Source organism: Carcharhinus amblyrhynchos, chromosome 23 (genome assembly GCF_965287045.1).
Source record: "Carcharhinus amblyrhynchos chromosome 23, sCarAmb.v2.hapA, whole genome shotgun sequence".
In the NCBI taxonomy this organism is placed as follows: Eukaryota; Metazoa; Chordata; class Chondrichthyes; order Carcharhiniformes; family Carcharhinidae; genus Carcharhinus; species Carcharhinus amblyrhynchos.
In genome coordinates, this window is record NC_137346.1 from 20484670 (window position 1) to 20503041 (window position 18372).

The 18372-nt window shown below is 44.1% G+C and overlaps 1 protein-coding gene across 1 annotated transcript in view; it reads left to right on the forward strand.

The window, feature by feature from the left end:
* Positions 1 to 15613, forward strand: part of sez6b (seizure related 6 homolog b) — an 854076-nt gene extending 838463 nt beyond the window's left edge. Inside the window, exon 17 of the mRNA XM_080210324.1 lies at positions 12762 to 15613. Coding sequence (XP_080066450.1) covers positions 12762 to 12791 — 30 coding nt within the window. The 3' untranslated portion in view covers positions 12792 to 15613. The remainder of the gene's footprint in view (positions 1 to 12761) is intronic.
* Positions 15614 to 18372: the final 2759 nt, after the last annotated feature.

The following is an 18372-nucleotide window of genomic DNA, read 5'->3' on the forward strand; positions in this document are numbered from 1 at the left end:
TTTTAAACAATTGGAAATCCGATTTAAGCAATTACAGTCGGCAGGGCTAGTAATAAACCTTGCCAAGATTGAGTCTGCGAAAGGGCAAGTGACTTATCTCAGGCAATTCAGAGGGCAGGGGCAAGTGTTGCCAAGAAACGTGAAAGCTCAGGCTTTGATAGAATTCCCTGTCCCTAAAACGAGACGAGAAAAGAGAGATTTTTAGGGATGTGCGGCTTCTATCATAAGCTTATTCCAAACATCAGCACAAGAGCTGCTCCACTAATGGATTCATTGCGGAAGAGGGCAATGGTGCTATGTTGAAGAGAGGGTCAGAAAGCTTTTGAGAATCCTAATTAGTGAATCAGTGTTTGCCATTCCTAATTTCACTACATCACCCAAATCAACCTTACCTTCGCAGTAGCAATTTCACAGTAACTTCCATGCAGTGTTAACGTAAACCTTACTTGTGACAATAATTACTTTATGTTTTCTTTTACTGCCTTTTTACTGTTTAAATGACTATAGACAATTTTTGGAATCCTTTTTGTACTAGTGGCCTGTCTCTTCCAATCCTGTCTTTCGGGGCAGGATTTTACAGCCTTGCTCATCAGGAAATCCTAAAAACCCACTCGAGATCATGGACCAGGGCGGCATGGTGGCACAGTGGTTAGCAATAACGGCTTGGGTTACTGTCTGTGTGGAGTTTGTACATTCTCCCTGTGTCTGCGTGAGTTTCCTCCCAGTGTTCTGGTTTCCTCCCGTGGCTCAAAAATGTGTGGGTTAGATGTACTGGCCATGCTAAATTGCCCCTTAGTGTCTGGGGGACTAGCTAGGGTAAACGCATGGCATTATGGGGATAGGGCCTGGGTGGGATTGTGTTCGATCCAGACTCGATGGGCCGAATGGCTTCTTTCTGCACTGTAGGATTCTATGACCTTTCCATGTTTGCCCACTCTGATTCCTGTGGCAGACGGAGCAGTAAAATTCTGGCCTTTGCTTCTCTTATTTATTTTTCCCGTCTCCTCTGAACTTTCTACAATATATTCAGTCTAGTTCTCATCTATATTATTAATCTGATAACTGCTATACGCACCCTACTCTCAATCACATTCCTCATTGACTTAGCCCTGTCTTTGTTTGTCCTTTTGTGGGCAGCACGTTGGCACAGTGGTTATTACTGCCGCCTCACAGTGCTAGCAACCCTGTTTCAATTCTGGCCTCAGGTAACACTCTGTATGAAGCTTGCACGTTCTCTCTGTCTGGGTTTCCTCCAGTTTCCCCTCACAGTCCAAAGATCATAGAATCCCTACAGTGCAGAAGGAGGCCATTTGACCCAACACGGATCACAATCCCACCCAGGCCCTATTCCTGTAACCCCACATATCTACCTTGTTAATCCCTTGACACGAGGGTTAATTTAGCATGGCCGATTAGGTTAACCCGCACATCTTTGGACTGTGGGAGGAAACTGGAGCACCACGCAGAGAATGTGCAAATTCCAGGCAGACGGTGGCCCGTGGCCAGAATTGAACATGGATCCCTGGTGTCGTAATGCAGCAGTACAAACCAGTGTGCCAGCCCAAAAACATCAGGACTGGGATTTGAACCCACAAAAGGGACCAGACATCATCAGGACTGCCACAAGGGAAAGTCTGGTGCTTTAGACCACTGGGCCATCCTGACAACTGAAGAAAACAAAGGAGAATGTCTTGCTGAGTTCTGTTTTTACACAATAGTCCCTTCCTGTTTTTTGACTGTGTGTTTCAAGCCTTTCATCTTTGAATGACTTCATTTTCTAAGTCTATTGTTTACAATGCAAGATGAGAAAAACCCCGTGGACTTTTAAATCCTGACTCAAAAACTTCACCAACTAATCAAAAGGAACAGCAAACTTCACACACCCTGGATGAAGACTTTATTTTGCTGCTTCTGCACTTTTTCCAAGCATAATTTTTTAAACATTTTTTTAAAAATTGCACACTTTACATTTATACGTAATTCTTAGACTCATTATTATGTACTTTGCAGCAAAGGAAACCAGTAAAATTTCTTTCCCCTTCTGTGAGTACAGAAAGTTATTCCATGTTTTTAGCATGTATTTGATCAGTCTTCCTCAATGGGCATCTTCAGAAAAACCAAAAGCTTCAGAAGCTCTGGTGTACCTGATATGCTGTTTGAACTTCTGTCTCAAAATATCCTGAATCCCATTAGTAAAAGATGACGCTGATGTTTCCTTTTTGACAAGCCTGCTTAAAATGAAGCTGATATTGTTTCGGAGAGATAGTTAGCTGTGAATTTGGTTTGCATCCGCAGAGAAAAATATTTGCGTGGGAAACGCAGCAAGATTCATAAAGTGTCAGAATCCCTTTCAGTTGCCTACGAAGCATGATTAGTAACTGTTACTAGGGGCCATAACTTTAAGGTTCATGGTGGGAGATATAGGAGGGATGTCCAAGGTAGATTCTTTATTCAGAGAGTGGTTGGGGTGTGGAATGCACTGCCTGTTGTGATAGTGGAGTCGGACACTTTAGGAACTTTCAAGCGGTTATTAGATAGGCACATGGAGCACACCAGAATATTAGGGAGTGGGATAGCTTGATCTTGGGTTTGGACATAGCTCAGCACAACATCGAGGGCCGAAGGGCCTGTACTGTGCTGTACTACTGTATGTTTCTATGTTTTTATGTTTCTATGATTGTGAGGCCCAAGGTAGGAAAGGCAAGAGTTTCCTGGTATAAGAAATTGGAATTCTAAGAAGCTTTTGATGAACATAAGAACTAGGAGCAGGAATAGACCATCTGGCCCCTCGACCCTGCTCCGCCATTCAATAAGATCATGACTCAGCTCCACTTACCCGCCCGCTCACCATAACCCTTAATTCCATTACAGTTCAAAAATTTATCTATCCTTGCCTTAAAAACATTCAATGAGGTAGCCTCAACTGCTTCATTGGACAGTGAATTCCACAAATTCACAATCGTTTGGGTGAAGAAATTCCTCCTCAACTCATTCCGAAATCTACTCCTCCTTATTTTGAAGCCATGCCCCCTAGTTCTAGTTTCACCTGCCAATGGAAACAACTTTTCTGCTTCGATCTTATCTATCCCATTCATAATCTTATATGTTTCTATAAGATCTCCCCTCATTCTTTTGAATCTCTCCCTGTGTAGTTGAAAACATAGATAAGTTTGGTTTCAAGGACAAAAAGATCAGACCAATAGACTGCAACACTGACAAGTTTGTCCCATTGGGCTGCAGTCAGACAAGGCTCTAGCCATCAGAGCTGGAACTTTAGGAAATAAGAAATAAGAGAAGTAAAAATAAAGAAATAAGTAAATCAAAGACCGAGTATGAGAAGAGGGACCTAATATAAAAGGGATTTCAAATGTTTTTTATAAGTATATAGGTCGTAAAAAGGTCATAAAGGGAAGGATGAAGCTGGTTAGGGATCAAAAATGGCATTCGTGTATACAGTAGAGAGCAAGTATCTTCTTTAACAATGGGCTGTCGCTGTCAAACTTGTGGATCCCCAATGAATACGGCATCTGCTCAGTATTGCGCTAAGTAGAATACATTTTGTTGGTAACATTATTTCTAAATGTTCCTCCAAGTCATTCCTACTTGCAAAACATTGGTTGAAACTCCAAATATGTTTGTTCAATGTTAGTAAAACTTGTGAGAATGTCTGTGTAACACATGTGAATTCACTAACTATTCTGTGGACACATCAGATGGGATTTTATGACCTCGCTTGACCGAAACCATAAAATCCTGCTTGAAGGGCTTGCTATTGTCTGTCCCTCACCCGCTCCGATTCCCTGAATGGGCTGGTCGGTAAAATTCTGGCCATAGTGCGAAAGAGCCTCTCAGTGAGCTTTGGAAGGATTCCAGCCACAGCCCACTGCAATGTTCCTTCTTTTTATGTGTCAGAATTACATTTAACTGGCTAAACACATGACAATATATTCTGAGTGAGAATGATGGACAATTCTGACCCACCACTCTGCTGCTTTACTCTAGGGTGGCACAATGGCACAGTCGTTAGCACTGCTGCCTCACAGCATAAGAGACCTGGGCTCAAGTCCCGGTTTAGTCACTGTCTGTGCAGAGTCTGCACATTCTCCCCATGTCTGTGTGGGTGTCCTCTGGGTACGCTGTTTTCCTCCCACAGTCCAGAAGATTGTTGGTTCAGTGCACTGGCCATGCTAAATTCTCCCTCAGTGTTACCCGAACAGGTGCCGGAGTGTGATGACTAGAGGATTTTCACAGTAACTTCATTGCAGCGTCGAGGTAAGGCTACTTGTGACACTATTAAATCACCTTTTAAACTCTACAGTCAATGTAATCAATATCTACAGATCAAATAGGTGATTATCGGACATACAGACCTGATAATTACTTTCAAATTTATTATCATTGCATTCTCAACATTGAACATCAGGATTCCTATTATGTCACTGGTGGTGCAGAGGGGGGATTCCTATTATGTCACTGGCAGTGGGGGAGGTGGGGAGGCAGGGGCCAGGACAATCACGATGAGACTTCCAGCTGACCAGAAATGCAGTTTGGGCCTCTCTATCATGCCTGTACTCTGATACAGTGTGAACAAATCCGAGGGCTGGCTGTTTATTTTAAAAAATGTTAAGAAGTAAAAACAGTTTGTAATGTTATGATATATCTAATCTCATTTATGATCGTAAATCATCCCTTAAATAGGCATCAGGGAGAATCTTCCCAAAAAAATTCAAATGAGCATGAAAATGGGAGAGAACCGCACCCATTTTCTCAGCAAGGTCTTAGTGATCTGATGCCACCTCATACAAAAAAAATGTGACTCACGCCAGTAGGGGGAGTGGATTGAGCCTATTCTCGATGGAAAGTGTACATAGTACATAGTTAGTCCCCCACCCACCCCAGATATTACCCCCCCAAACCTCCACCCAGTTTCACAAGGCCAGTATCACTGTGAGAAGTGAGAAACCAGTTGTGAAGCCGGTTTTTAGCCCATCTCGCGATCTTACTGGCTCCTCGTGCTGATTGATCAGGGGGGACGAGCCAGTAAGATTGACCCAGTAATGTCGCCGCCATCACCTTTCTCTCTTGTACTTTCTCAATTCTCCCCAGTTCTCTTCCCTTGGAGGGATGGACATTCTGCTTTGTTCAGGTTCACTAAAACAGAATTAATAAGGTGAAGACCTGAGACAATTGCTCAAACCCATGAGGAATTTGGCAGGGTAAATTAGGAAGAAACTACATCCACTTAGTGATGGGTCTGTGAAATAAATTTTGGTCTGGGCCTCTCCTGGGCAATGGTCAGGTGGCTCTGAGGCTACCTGCCTTCACTCAGGTAAGTTACAGAGGGATTTGGGGGGTGCGATGGTATGGGAGGGGAGAGGCTCGCAGGCCTGGAGATTTCAGTCCCGGGCCCACTAATAGCATTTAAATCATATTTAAATGAGCTGTTGAAAACATCAGGCTGCTCCATGCCGATTTCTGGTGTGGAGGTGACGGTACCAGAATTCTGCCGCTGGGTGACGTGCAGAGGCGGTGGTGCCCAGTGAGGACCCCGCGAATCGGCCTTCACTTGAGTTTCCCAGCTGCACTACAAAAGCCGCACAGTGGGATGGGAGCGTTATCCCCTGTATCTTTTTTCCGATGGAAGAAACTGGAAGAGAGTACGTCAGTGTTTGTGGGGTTCTGGATGACGCTGGCTGCTTTTCTGTGGCAGCGGGAAGTGTAAATGGATGGGTTTGCGAGATGGGCTGGGCTACGTTCACGGCCCTTTATATTTCATACATTCTTTCTGTAGTCCTACACTGACGACTTGGGGCAATCTTTGAGATGTTCCACAACGTTGGACTGTTGTAACCCAGCACTGATAATGGGGGAGGAGCGGAATGGAGGGAAATCTCTACCACTTGCACAAAAAAGCTTACACTGGAAGCCTGACTGTGGTTCTGAACTTATAATTTGCCAGGTAGAAGATTGTGGCAAACCTTGCTCAGCTGGAAGGATTTTACAACTGTCCACATGCCCAGCTGGGACATTGGCCGTAACAGGCAACAAGTAGGTTTGCTGTGCAATCAATTGCAGCCACAAGCTGTCGATGAGCAGTAATACACTGAGTACACTGTCAGGCTGACCTATCACGCCATCAAGTGGTGGGATATGGCTCTCTTGTGCAGTTTACAAGTTGAGTTCCCAGTGTTTCTCATACATTGACAGAACACAGTTAGCTATTTCAACTAGCTCAGTGTATGTTGCCAAAAGATGACGCAGCCAAACACCGAAGACCCAAGCAGACGTTCTCCTCGGTAAGAAAGAATGTGCGTACATATCATTGATGAAGACGAACATCTCGCCAGGGCCATCCCCACACCCCCACTTCTTGCTTTCAGACAACCACACAACCTCAAACAGACCATTGTTCGCAGCAAACTACCCAGCCTTCAGGAGAACAGTGACCACAATACTACACAACCCTGTCACAGCAACCTCTGCAAGACATGCCGGATCATCGACATGGACACCATCATCACACGTGAGAATACCATCCACCAGGTACATGGTAAATACTCTTGCAACTCGGCCAACATTGTCTACCTGATACGTTGCAAGAAAGGATGTCCCGAAGCATGGTACATTGGGGAGACCATGCAGACGCTACGACAACGGATGAATGAACATCGCTCGACAGTCACCAGGCAAGACTGTTCCCTTCCTGTTGGCGAACACTTCAGTGGTCACGGGCATTCAGCCTCTGACCTTCGGGTAAGCATTCTCCAAGGCGGCCTTCACGACACACGACAGCACAGAGTCGCTGAGCAGAGACTGATAGCCAAGTTCCGCACACATGAGGACGGTCTCAACAGGGATCTTGGGTTCATGTCGCACTATCTGTAACCCCCGTGACTTGCCTGGGTTTGCAAAACCTCACTTACTGTACTGTCTGGAGACAATACACATCTCTTTAAACTGTGATCAGTGCTCCTACCACTCACATTATCAGCCACTTCAGGTCTCGAACAGCAGGTTAGGTGTAAGGATTCGCATTTTAATCAGTAATCTCTAAACTGTCTGTGCTTTATATGCTCTGTCTGAGGCCAGAACTCTCCATTCACCTGACGAAGAGGCTGTCCCCTCGAAAGCTAGTGAGAATATTATCAAATAAATAGGTTGGACTAAAACCTGGTGTTGTCAGACTTTTTACCACGTAGATGGGACAGGAAAGATAACGGCCTCGAAGAATGAGAGAAAGAAAAATGGGAAACGAACCAGTCGATGCAGAATCTTACCTCTGTTCATGCAAGTGGGATTTTCTGGTCCCGCTGCAGTGAATGGAGATTTGGCTGGGCACCAAATACTCCATCCTCGCTGTAGTTGGAGCGGGGTGTAAATAGCTAGTAAGATCCCACCCAGAGTGTCAAAGCAAAGACCTGGCCCTTTGACTGATGGACAATACGTGGGGTGAGATTTTCCAGATCTTTCTGCCGGCGGGATCCTTCAGTCCCGCCAACGGTCACCAACCACTCCCCCCCCCCCCCCCCCCCGCCCCCCCCCCCCCCCCTCCACTCCATGGCAGGATAGACGAGCCACACAAAACAACGTAGACGTTAGTGGAACTAGAAGATCAATAGTGAGCTGCCGCCACCATTGTTCTGTGGAGGGTGGGGACCAGGAAATCCCACCCATCGTTTTAGACTGCAGATTCTGAAAGCCGGTTGCTCCTTTATTCGTGCTGGATCGTTAAACTGCTGCATTTTCTTTTCATTGATTATTCAGGTATCAGAACATAAAATAGAAATGGCTGGAATGCTTCTCTGGTGTCAAGCAGGTCATGGTGTAGGGCTAATATCAGAGCTAATGCTCTGGGGACAAGGGTTCAAATCCCACCATGGCAACTGGTGGAATTTAAATTCCATTAATAAATCTAGAATTAAAATTAGTCTCAGAGATAGAAACCGTAAAACCATTGTTGATTGTCAGAAAACCATCGGTTTCACTCATCTCCTTTAGGGAAGGAAACCTGCCGCCCTTGGTCTGGCCTACTTGTGACTCCAGACACACAGCAATGTGGTTGACTCTTAAATGCTCTGTAAAATTACCACACACCACTTCCCCCTCAGCTAATGAATCAGTATTCCTCCATATTGAACACCACTTGGAAGGAGCACTGAGGGTGGCATGGGCACACAGCGTGCACTCTGGGTAGAGAACTTCAATGTCCATCACCAAGAGTGGCTCAGTAGCACCATAGCAGACTAAGCTGGTCAAATCCTAAAGAATATATCTGTTAGACTGGATTTGCAACAGATGGTGAGGGAGCCAACAAGAGGGCAAAGCCTATTTGACCTCATCCCCTTTAACAGATCTACCTTTAGCAGATACATCTATCCATGACAGTATTGGTAGGAGGCACCACCACACAGTCCTATGGAGACAAAGGCCTGCCTTCTTGAGGATACGCTCCATTACGTTGTGTGGCACAATCACATACTGAATGGCATAGCTTCTGAACACATGTAGCAGCTCAAAACTGGGCATCCATGAGGAGCTGCATACCATCGGCAGCAGCAGAATTGTATACAATCACAATCTGTGACCTCAGGGCCCGGCATATCCGCCACTCCACCATTATCATCAAGTCAGGGGTTCAATCCTGGTTCAATGATGACTGCAGGGAAGCATTGCCAGGAGCAATGAGCTGTCAGTCTGGTGACATGACATCGTAGGATTACATGCATGCCAAACAGTGAAAACAAGTTGCAATAGACAGAGTTAAGCATTCACAAAATCAATGGGTCAGATCTTAAGTAATGTAGTCCTGCCACATCCAGTCACAAATGGTGATGGATAATTAAACAACTCACTGGGGAAGGGGGCTCCACAAATATCCCCATCCTCATTGGTGGGAGAGCCCAGCACATCAGTGCAAAACAGAAGGTTGAAGCATTTGCAACAATCTTCAGCCAGAAGTGACAGACTGGACGGGCTGATTGTGGACAAGTCCCCAGGACCGGATGGAATGCATCCGAGGGTTCTGAAAGAAATGGCGGAGGTGATAGTGGATGCATTGGTGGTTATTTTCCAGACATTGCTGGATTCCGGGGAAGTGCCGGAAGATTGGAAAACGGCTGATGTTACGCCGTTGTTTAAGAAGGGTGCCAGGCAAAAGGCGGGGAATTATAGGCCAGTTAGTTTAACGTCTGTGGTAGGTAAAATGTTAGAATCTGTCATTAAGGAGGAAATTGCGAGGCATCTTGAAGGGAATTGCTTGGTAGAGCAGACGCAGCACGGTTTCATTAGAGGGAAGTCGTGTCTGACAAATTTACTGGAGTTCTATGAGGATGTGTCTAGGGCGGTGGATAGAGGAGAGCCGGTGGATGTGGTCTTTCTGGATTTTCAGAAGGCGTTTGACAAAGTACCTCATAAGAGGTTATTGCAGAAGGTCAGGGGACTTGGAGTTGGGGGTAGGGTGTTAGCGTGGATAGAGGATTGGTTGTCAAATAGGAGGCAGAGAGTGGGGGTCAATGGGTGCTATTCGGATTGGCGGATGGTGACTAGTGGAGTGCCCCAGGGGTCGGTGCTGGGGCCTCAGCTTTTTACCATTTATATAGATGATCTGGAGAAGGGAACCGAGTGTAGGGTGTCGAAATTTGCTGATGACACCAAGATTGGGGGAACGGCAAATTGTGCGAAGAGTGTGGTGAGTCTGCAGAAGGATCTAGATAGGCTGGGCGAACGGGCCAGGAAATGGCAAATGGAATTTAATGTTGGCAAGTGTGAGGTGGTCCACTTTGGTAGGAAGAATGGTAGGAAGGACTATTACTTACGTGGCGAAAAACTGCAGCAGGCGACGGTGCAGAGGGACCTCGGGGTCCTTGTGCATGAGTCGCAAAAACCCAGCTTGCAGGTGCAGCAGGTGGTCAGGAAGGCGAATGGGATGCTGGCCTTCATAGCGAAGGGGATTGAATATAAAAGTAGGGAGGTCTTGCTGCAGCTGTATAGGGCATTGGTGAGGCCGCAGCTGGAGTACTGTGTGCAGTTTTGGGCGCCGCACCTGCGCAAAGATATTTTGGCCTTGGAGGGAGTGCAGAGGAGGTTTAGTAGGCTGATACCGGAGTTGAGGGGATTGAGCTATGAGGAGAGGCTGAATAAACTAGGCTTGTACTCGTTAGAGTTTAGAAGAATGAGGGGAGATCTCATTGAGACGTATAAGATGATGAATGGGATGGATAGGATAGAGGTGGAGAGACTCTTCCCGCTCAAAAAAGACAGTAGGACTAGGGGGCACAGCCTCAAGATAAAGGGGGGGCGTTTTAGAACGGAGTTGAGGAGGAACTTCTTCACTCAAAGGGTGGTGAATCTCTGGAATTCTCTACCCGTTGAAGTGGTGGAGGCTGCCTCGCTAAATATTTTCAAGAAGCGGGTTGATGGGTTTTTGATAAGAGAGGGGATTAAGGGTTATGGGGAGAGGGCGGGAATGTGGAACTGAGCCACGACAGATCAGCCATGATCTTATTGAATGGCGGGGCAGGCTTGAAGGGCTAGATGGCCTACTCCTGCTCCTATTTCTTATGTTCTTATGTTCTTAAGTGCCGAGTGGATGATACACATGGGTCTCCTCCAGACATCACAGATGTCAGTCTCCAGCCAATTCAATTCACTCCGTGCATTGAAACTGTTGGAGGCGTTAGATACTGCAAAGGCTATGGACCCTGACAGCGGTCCGGCAGTAGTACTGAAGACTTGTACTCCAGAACTGGCCATGACTTTGCCAGGCTGTACCAGTACAGCTGCAACTCTGGCACCTATTTGGCGACAGGTTCAGGGATGTCCTGTCCACAAAAAGCAGGACAGATTCAACCTGGCCAATTAGCACCCCATCAGTCTATTCTCAAATGGTGGAAGGGGTTTCAACTGCAGTATCAAACAGCACTCACTCAGAAATAACCTGCTTACTGATGCATAGTTTAGCTTCTATCAGGGCCACTCAGCTTCTCATTACAACCTAGGTCCCAAAATAAACACCAGGGCTGAACCGCAGAGGTGTGGTGAATGAGTGTTGTTGACATCAAGACAGCACTTAACTGAGCATTAGGAGTCCTAACAAAATTGACCAGAAACCAAGCTGGCCCAGCCATATAAATATTGTGGCCATAACAGCTGGTCAGAGGCTGGGCATCCTGGAGGGAGTAACTCGTCCATCACACCCATTTCATCTCTGACTTCCCAAGGGATGGCTGAAGGCACTGGATACTGCAAAGGCTATGTGACGGATGAGCGTAGATCCATCAACACTCAAAAAGCTTAACACCATCCAGGACAAAGCAGCCCACTTGAATCGACCCTATCCACTTCTTCCACCACCAGCACACACTGGCAGCAGTATGCTCCATCTACAAGTTGGCAAGTTTGACAGCACCTTCCAAACCTGTGAGCTCAACCGCCAAGAAGGACTAGGGCAGGAGATGCATGGGAACACCACCACCCACAAGCCACTCACCATCCTGACTTAGAACTATACTGCTGTTCCTTCACTCTGGCTGGGTCAAGATCCTGGAACTCCCTTCCAAACAGCACTGTGGGTGCACCTGCACCACATGGATCGCAAGAGTTCAAGTAGACCAGCACCTTCCCGAGGGCAATTAGGGATGGGAAATCAATACTGACCTAGCCAGCGACAACCACAGCCCACAAAAGAATTTAAAAACCACACAGGCAAAGTTTTAGGCTCACTCCCAGGGTGAGATTTTCCAGCCACTCTCGCTGCAAGACCGGAAAATCCCACCCGAGGTCAATAGATCTTTGCACACTCTGTGTCTTGAAGTTATGATTCCTGTGGCAGGTGGGATGGGACAATTGCACCCCCTGTCTCAGAAATAACGTGAATCATCAGTGTTTGTTCTCCACAACACTGATCGAACAATTATATGTTTCTTGATTCTTCTGCTTTCGATCCGAATAACAATCATTTGCACTATTTTGCATTCTGAGTAAGTGTTAGTTCATTACAGTATTTTATATTTGTAGTGCATTTGCTCAATGTTTCGCATGAACCCTTACGTATGCTATTTCAAGCTGTTTGGATTAAATGTATGACGCAAGGAATATATGTTCAAAGTATGTATTGCATCTAGAGCATGGAACTGGGAGGTACAAAAACGTTGCTGTTGGCTCCCCTGTAGTCTCTCACTGACTGTGACCGTCTTCCAGTTGCACAGTATCACGCCTACACCTCCACCCTTCCCCACCACTTCCTGATTAACTAATACAGGTTTTGAGGTTTTTTTCTAATTCACAGAGTGCTGGACAGGGCTTGCAAATGTGCTGACTTCCAAGTTTCAAAACCTGTTTCGGAAGCTGTACCAGATGTACGCAATCCTTCACCATCAGCAATGTTCATGCGGGCTTCACATAATTTTACATTTTTATAAGCTCTTCCTTTTTTTCGTTGTTTTCTTTGGCTCCAATTCCACTAGATTATTTGTTCCTTCTGAGAATATGTTGATCTTGTGGCGAGAAGAATGCGGTTTTAAACCCACAATCTCCATTCACAGGTGTACAATTGTGTTTGCAGTGCATTGCTGATTGTTGCCATGGAGATCTCTGCAGGCTAAGGCTTTGGCAATCAGAGATAGTGGGGAACAGAGATGATACGCTTGTGCTAATCAATATTGTATTCAATGCCTTTATTAATAAGAACCTATCATTAGTGCTGAGAGTACATTTATCATGAAAATACCACTTTGCTCTACTGTATGTTGTTTTATTTTCAGGAGGCCCAAGAGTATGAGGTTTCAATTTAAAGATGGACGGTGTTCACAGCAGAAAAGCCCTCTTGCCTTCTAGACAGTTCCTCAGCACTTCTCCCTCCTGTCCCTCACGACTGTTTGAAATCTGCTTTGCTTTCCGAAGCCTATTCCTCAAATCGACTTTCCTGAAGCCTATTTCTCAGAACAGCTGTTCTCCCCAACAAAGAACAAAGACTAACCACACTTAAGTGTGTTGATGAAATGTCAATGTGCTTGTCGAGTGAGTTCAAGTTAAGTAATAGGTGTACCTGTACATTTCTGTGTGCATTGTAGACACAGTCACATAGTAATTATTCTTCAGTGTTAAAGAATGCCATTCCAGTAGATAAGATTAATCCAAATTATGAGCCTTTTACGATGTATTTATTCACTTGTTTTCAAATGTAAAATGTTTTGAAATGTAAAGTTGTGGTAATGATGCACTTCTATCTATTTTCCCATGGTGCATTACACGAACCTTCTGGGATCGGATTAATTGGCTTTGTCCTTTAGGGCTGGCTGAATTACACTACCAGAAGCTAAGGGGTAAGGTAGGCGCAGTATCATTGCTACAGAAAATAAAATTATTTCTCCATTCTCAGTAGAAACTGTGTAGCCGCATAAACAAACTTTGTAATTAAAAAATTAAAAATGTTACGCTTAGTTGACATCATCTGGTGGCCCACAATCCGTGTAATGCTCCATTTTCCTGATGCCACAGATTTGAAGACATGGTAACAGTTTATACTGATTATTGAAATGAATTGAAATAATCTAGATATCCTCATATTGAGCCTGAATTAAGAACCATGAATTAACGATGAAGCTTTGTCCAGAAAAGGTTATTTTGTAAATACTGCAGTACCACAAAAAAGAAGAACCTCTCCCAATATGACATGCAACTACAATGTATAATATATTTCAATCAATTGTGGAATAATACAAACTGATAGCACAGAAGGAGACCACTCAGCCCATCATCCTATCCCTGTGTAGGTGCTTTGAAAGAACAGATGCGCTTAGTCCCACACTCCTGCTTTTTGTCTGTGTCCCTCTAAGTTTCTCATCCACTGTTACTTGTCCACCTCCTTTTTTACAAGATATATATCATCAACTTCCACTACCATTTCAGGCAAGGTGTTCCAGATCCTGACAACAGTGTAAGAAAATAAAGGTCTCCTCAACTCCCCCATGAATTATTTTTAAATGCCTTTGAATGCTTGGCCTCTTGCATTGACCCCATTTATATTTTCCCTATTTAATCTAACTAAACCTCTCATTATCTATTGCATCAACTGTTAATCTTCCTCATTCCAAGGAAAGCAGTTCTACATTTTTCAACCATTCCTTATAATTGAAGTACCTCATCCTTGGTAACATTCCAGTAAACCTCCTCTATCCCCTTTCTAAGTCCTTTGGACTTAAAATGTTGTGCCCAGAATTGTCCATAATACTCCAACCTGAGCCTAACCAGTGACTCATAAAGTTCTAGCATTTGTTTTATTGTCTATTCCTCTACTTATAAACTCAAATAACCCATTTGCTTCTTTTTTAAATTTATCAGTTGGCCATGCCATCTTCAAGGTTTTATACATATGGACACCAAGGCTTATCTGCTCATCCACACTTGTCAAATTACAACAATTATAATATACTGTCTTTCCATGTTAATACGCCCAAGTACGACACTTCTTGAACACCTGCTATTATTTTGTCACCCTGCCTATTGTCTTCCTGAAGTCTATCCTCATTACCATCTACTACTTTTCCAGGTTTCGTATCCCTTCTGCAAACTTTATAATGTTGCTTCCTACATCAAAGAATAGGTCATTATAAAAATCAAAACTGATCCTGGGCAATATCAATTCAAACCACCTTCCAATCCAAAAAAAGCTTCCATCCTTCACCGTGCTTTTTGCCTCCTGTCACTTTAATTCCATGGACTTTGATCTTTCTTGTAAGTCTTCTGTGTGACACTTTGTTGAATGCCTTCCAAAAATCTGCTGCACTAACCTGATCAACCCTCTATGTTACCCCACCAAGGAATTCAATCCTGCTAGTTGATGGGATTACCTTGAACAATTCCTCTTCTTGATTATCCCATGCCTTTCCAAATTAAACTTTATTTTTTCCAATAATTTCTCCATGTTTAGACTGGCCAGCTTGTAGCTCCCTGGTTTATCCCTCTTCCTTTTCTCAAATTCTGTTACAGCATAAATCCATAGTATATCTAATTGTCACTTACAGCTTCTGGCTTACATCTTAGCCTACCAATGAATCCCACTTACAAACAAACATATAAGCATTACATTTGATTTCTGGGTTTGCAAACAACCCAGTTTTATTTAATATTTTATAATGTTTACTTCTATTTGTAATGTTTTATAACTACTCTCATATTTCCTTCAATCCCTGTACTACCATTATTTCCTTGTATGCACGTTATACCCTTTTCTTAAGGCTCTCCACAGGCTCAAGCTAGGCTGCACTTTGGCCACTTTTCAACTTTATTAAGATGTAGACTCATCCCTGCCACTCATGTAAGCAGTTAAGAACATATTGATCTGGCACTGAGTTGACTATGCTGTCAATCATTTATCCATTGAAATCTTTCCCCGTGCAGAACAGTTTACAAAGTTCCCATTGACAGGGAAAAGATCAATGGTTGCCACCAGCCATTCCTGCAGACGTGACGACACTCTCCTCAGACATAAATAGAATAGAAGTGCAACTAGCTAGCTCTCTCTTCTCATGAATAAATTGTATGTAATACATGACCTTAACCCACACCCTATAAAAAACCCACACAGCACTGCAAACATTTCTTCTTTTTATAAAAGAGTATCACATCTGCAATAAACATTTTTTTCTGAAAATGTGGCAAAGTGCCTCTTGATCCACTGTGGTTGTGATTTGATAATGAGTTGACTTTTACCTGCCCTCTAGGGATGGACTGGAAAGTGGGAAGCCTCATGATATGGATGTCAAAGCCCGTTGAGGTGGTGGAGGCTGCCTCGCTAAATATTTTTAAGACGCGGGTTGATGGGTTTTTGATAAGCGAGGGGATTAAGGGTTATGGGGAGAGGGCGGGAATGTGGAACTGAGACACGACAGATCAGCCATGATCTTATTGAATGGTGGGGCAGGCTCGAAGGGCTAGATGGCCTACTCCTGCTCCTATTTCTTATGTTCTTATGTTCTTATATCATGGGATATTCTCAATGTCAGCAGCACAGCATGTCCGCTGATTGGAGATGGTCAGCCAATAATATGAATTAATTGGCCAATTAATGGCCATTTCTCACCCCTACCCAGCATTTTACCAGCACAGGACGGTTGGCCACATAAGGAGACTGCCACATTAACCATGGTAGCTTATCAGCAGATTCCCAGGGGGAAGGAAAGGTGAGGTCTTCCTTAATGGCTGAGCTGCACGGTGGCACAGTGGTTAGCACCAGGGACCCGGATTCAATTCCTGGCCTGGGTCACTGATTGTGTGGAGTTTGCATATTCCCTCCATGTCTGCATGGGTTTCCTCTGGGTGCTCCGGTTTCCTCTCACAGTCCGAAAGATGAGCTGGTTAGGTGCATTGGCCATGCTAAATTCTCCCTCCGTGTACCCGAACAGGCACCGGAGTGTGGCAACAAGGGGATTTTCACAGTAACTTCATTGCATTGTTAATGTAAGCTGAATTGTGACAGTAATAAATGAACATTTTAACTGAACCATGATCCACGTTGGGGCCTCCCCAGTGACAATGTCCGTTTCTGCAGCAATCACTGGAAGGTCCGTCCATCCAATTGCCAAGGCCACAATTCTTGTACTCCAGGTGCTTCCTGGCTTTATATTTAAGGAAATGAAGTTAGTGGAGCCACCAGCTTTTGTGAGCTACATTTAGCAATGTTGTTGGGACACGAAAATATGAAATGCAGCAACAGTTTACAAGTATCTAGGAAAAGGAGACCAAATGGTGTAACCAAGCAAAACAGCATGCACGTAAAAGACAGCTGATAGACTCCTACATAATAAAGGCAAAATACTACGGATGCTGGAATCAGAACCAAAAAACAGAAAATGCTGGAAAATCTCAGCAGATCTGACAGCATCTGTGGAGAGACCCTACTGACAAAAGATCATCCAGACTTGAAACATTGGCTCTATTCTCTCTCCACGGGTGCTGTCAGACCTGCTGAGATTTTCCAGCAGTTTCTGTGGATAGCCTCCTCTTTATTAAGAGTATGCCAAACCATAATTCTCACTGTTTTTGAAAGCTGCTGCTTCATACTGTATTGTGGTTTAGTTCTGAATAACTGCTGTAAAATCGGATTACTTGCAGTAGTTTAAATGCAAGTTGACACCAGGGAGATTTTACTTATTCATAACCTGGGAGCTTCTCATCACGCAATGGAAGATTTGCGCACAATGTTCAGAACAGCTAATAATATTCTGCCATGTCTTACAGCTGGTAAGTTATACGCTTACAAGTCCATTAAGACAGCCATTATGAAGTTCTGAAGTTGGATAAGCACAGCAGATTTCTTGGCAGCTATGAAGCAAAAAGTTAGGTTACTTTTCAGGAGTAGATTCTTTGATTGGAATATTGCTAGTTTTGCTGAAGATTCTGTGTTAACCCATCCTTTCTGTTTCCAGATGCTGATGCATGTGTTTTGTGTTGGCTAACTCTAACAGAGTTTCTTCTAACGTAACTATTATTTTCTACCTGATTTAAGGAATTTGTTTTTAGCATTTTTCAATTGAGCGGTTAGATAAAATATGACTTTGAAATTGTTGATTCCAATGGGGAGAGACTAAAAGTAAGCTGTGCTAACCATATTGTAGATCGTTATTTATTTATTATTAGTATCACAAGTAGGCAATGAAGTTACCCTAGTTGCCACACTCCGGCACCTGTCTGGGTACACTGAGGGAGAATTTAGCAAAGCCAATGCACCTAAATAGCATGTCTTTTAGATTGTGAGAGGGAACCAGAGCACCCAGAGGAAACCCACGCAGACACAGAGTAAACGTACAGACTCTCCAAGTTAACCAAGCCGGGAATCGAACCTGGGTCCCTGGTGCTGAAAGGCAGCAGTGCTAATTAATCACTGTGCCGACGTGTTGCTTTCTATCTGATAATTTAGGAGTACTCTTGGCTGCGGAGAACTTTGCTTAGAATTTTTTTCTCCCTTGCTATTGGATAGGTGGGGTTGGCGGAGGGATTAGTGATTGAAGAGTTATGCCAATAAAAGGGAGAAAAGTACAGATATCTTGCAGAAAATGATTTGATTTGATTTATTATTGTCACATTTATTAGCATACAGTGAAAAGTATTGACCCTTGTGAGCTACAAATGAACGTGCAGGAATACATCTGTGCCTTTAAAGACTCGCACTTATAAACATCTCATCTTTCAGAAGGATCTTAAGGCGCTTCACATAAACTAGAATGAAGCACAGTTTTTGTAGACTAATGTAGCCATTCGGTACACAGAAAGATCCAATGAACAGCAACGCAATAAAGGATCAGTTAATCTGTATTTGACGGCATTCATTTTGGTCAGGATACTAGAAGAAATCCTTGGTTCTTTTTCAATGGG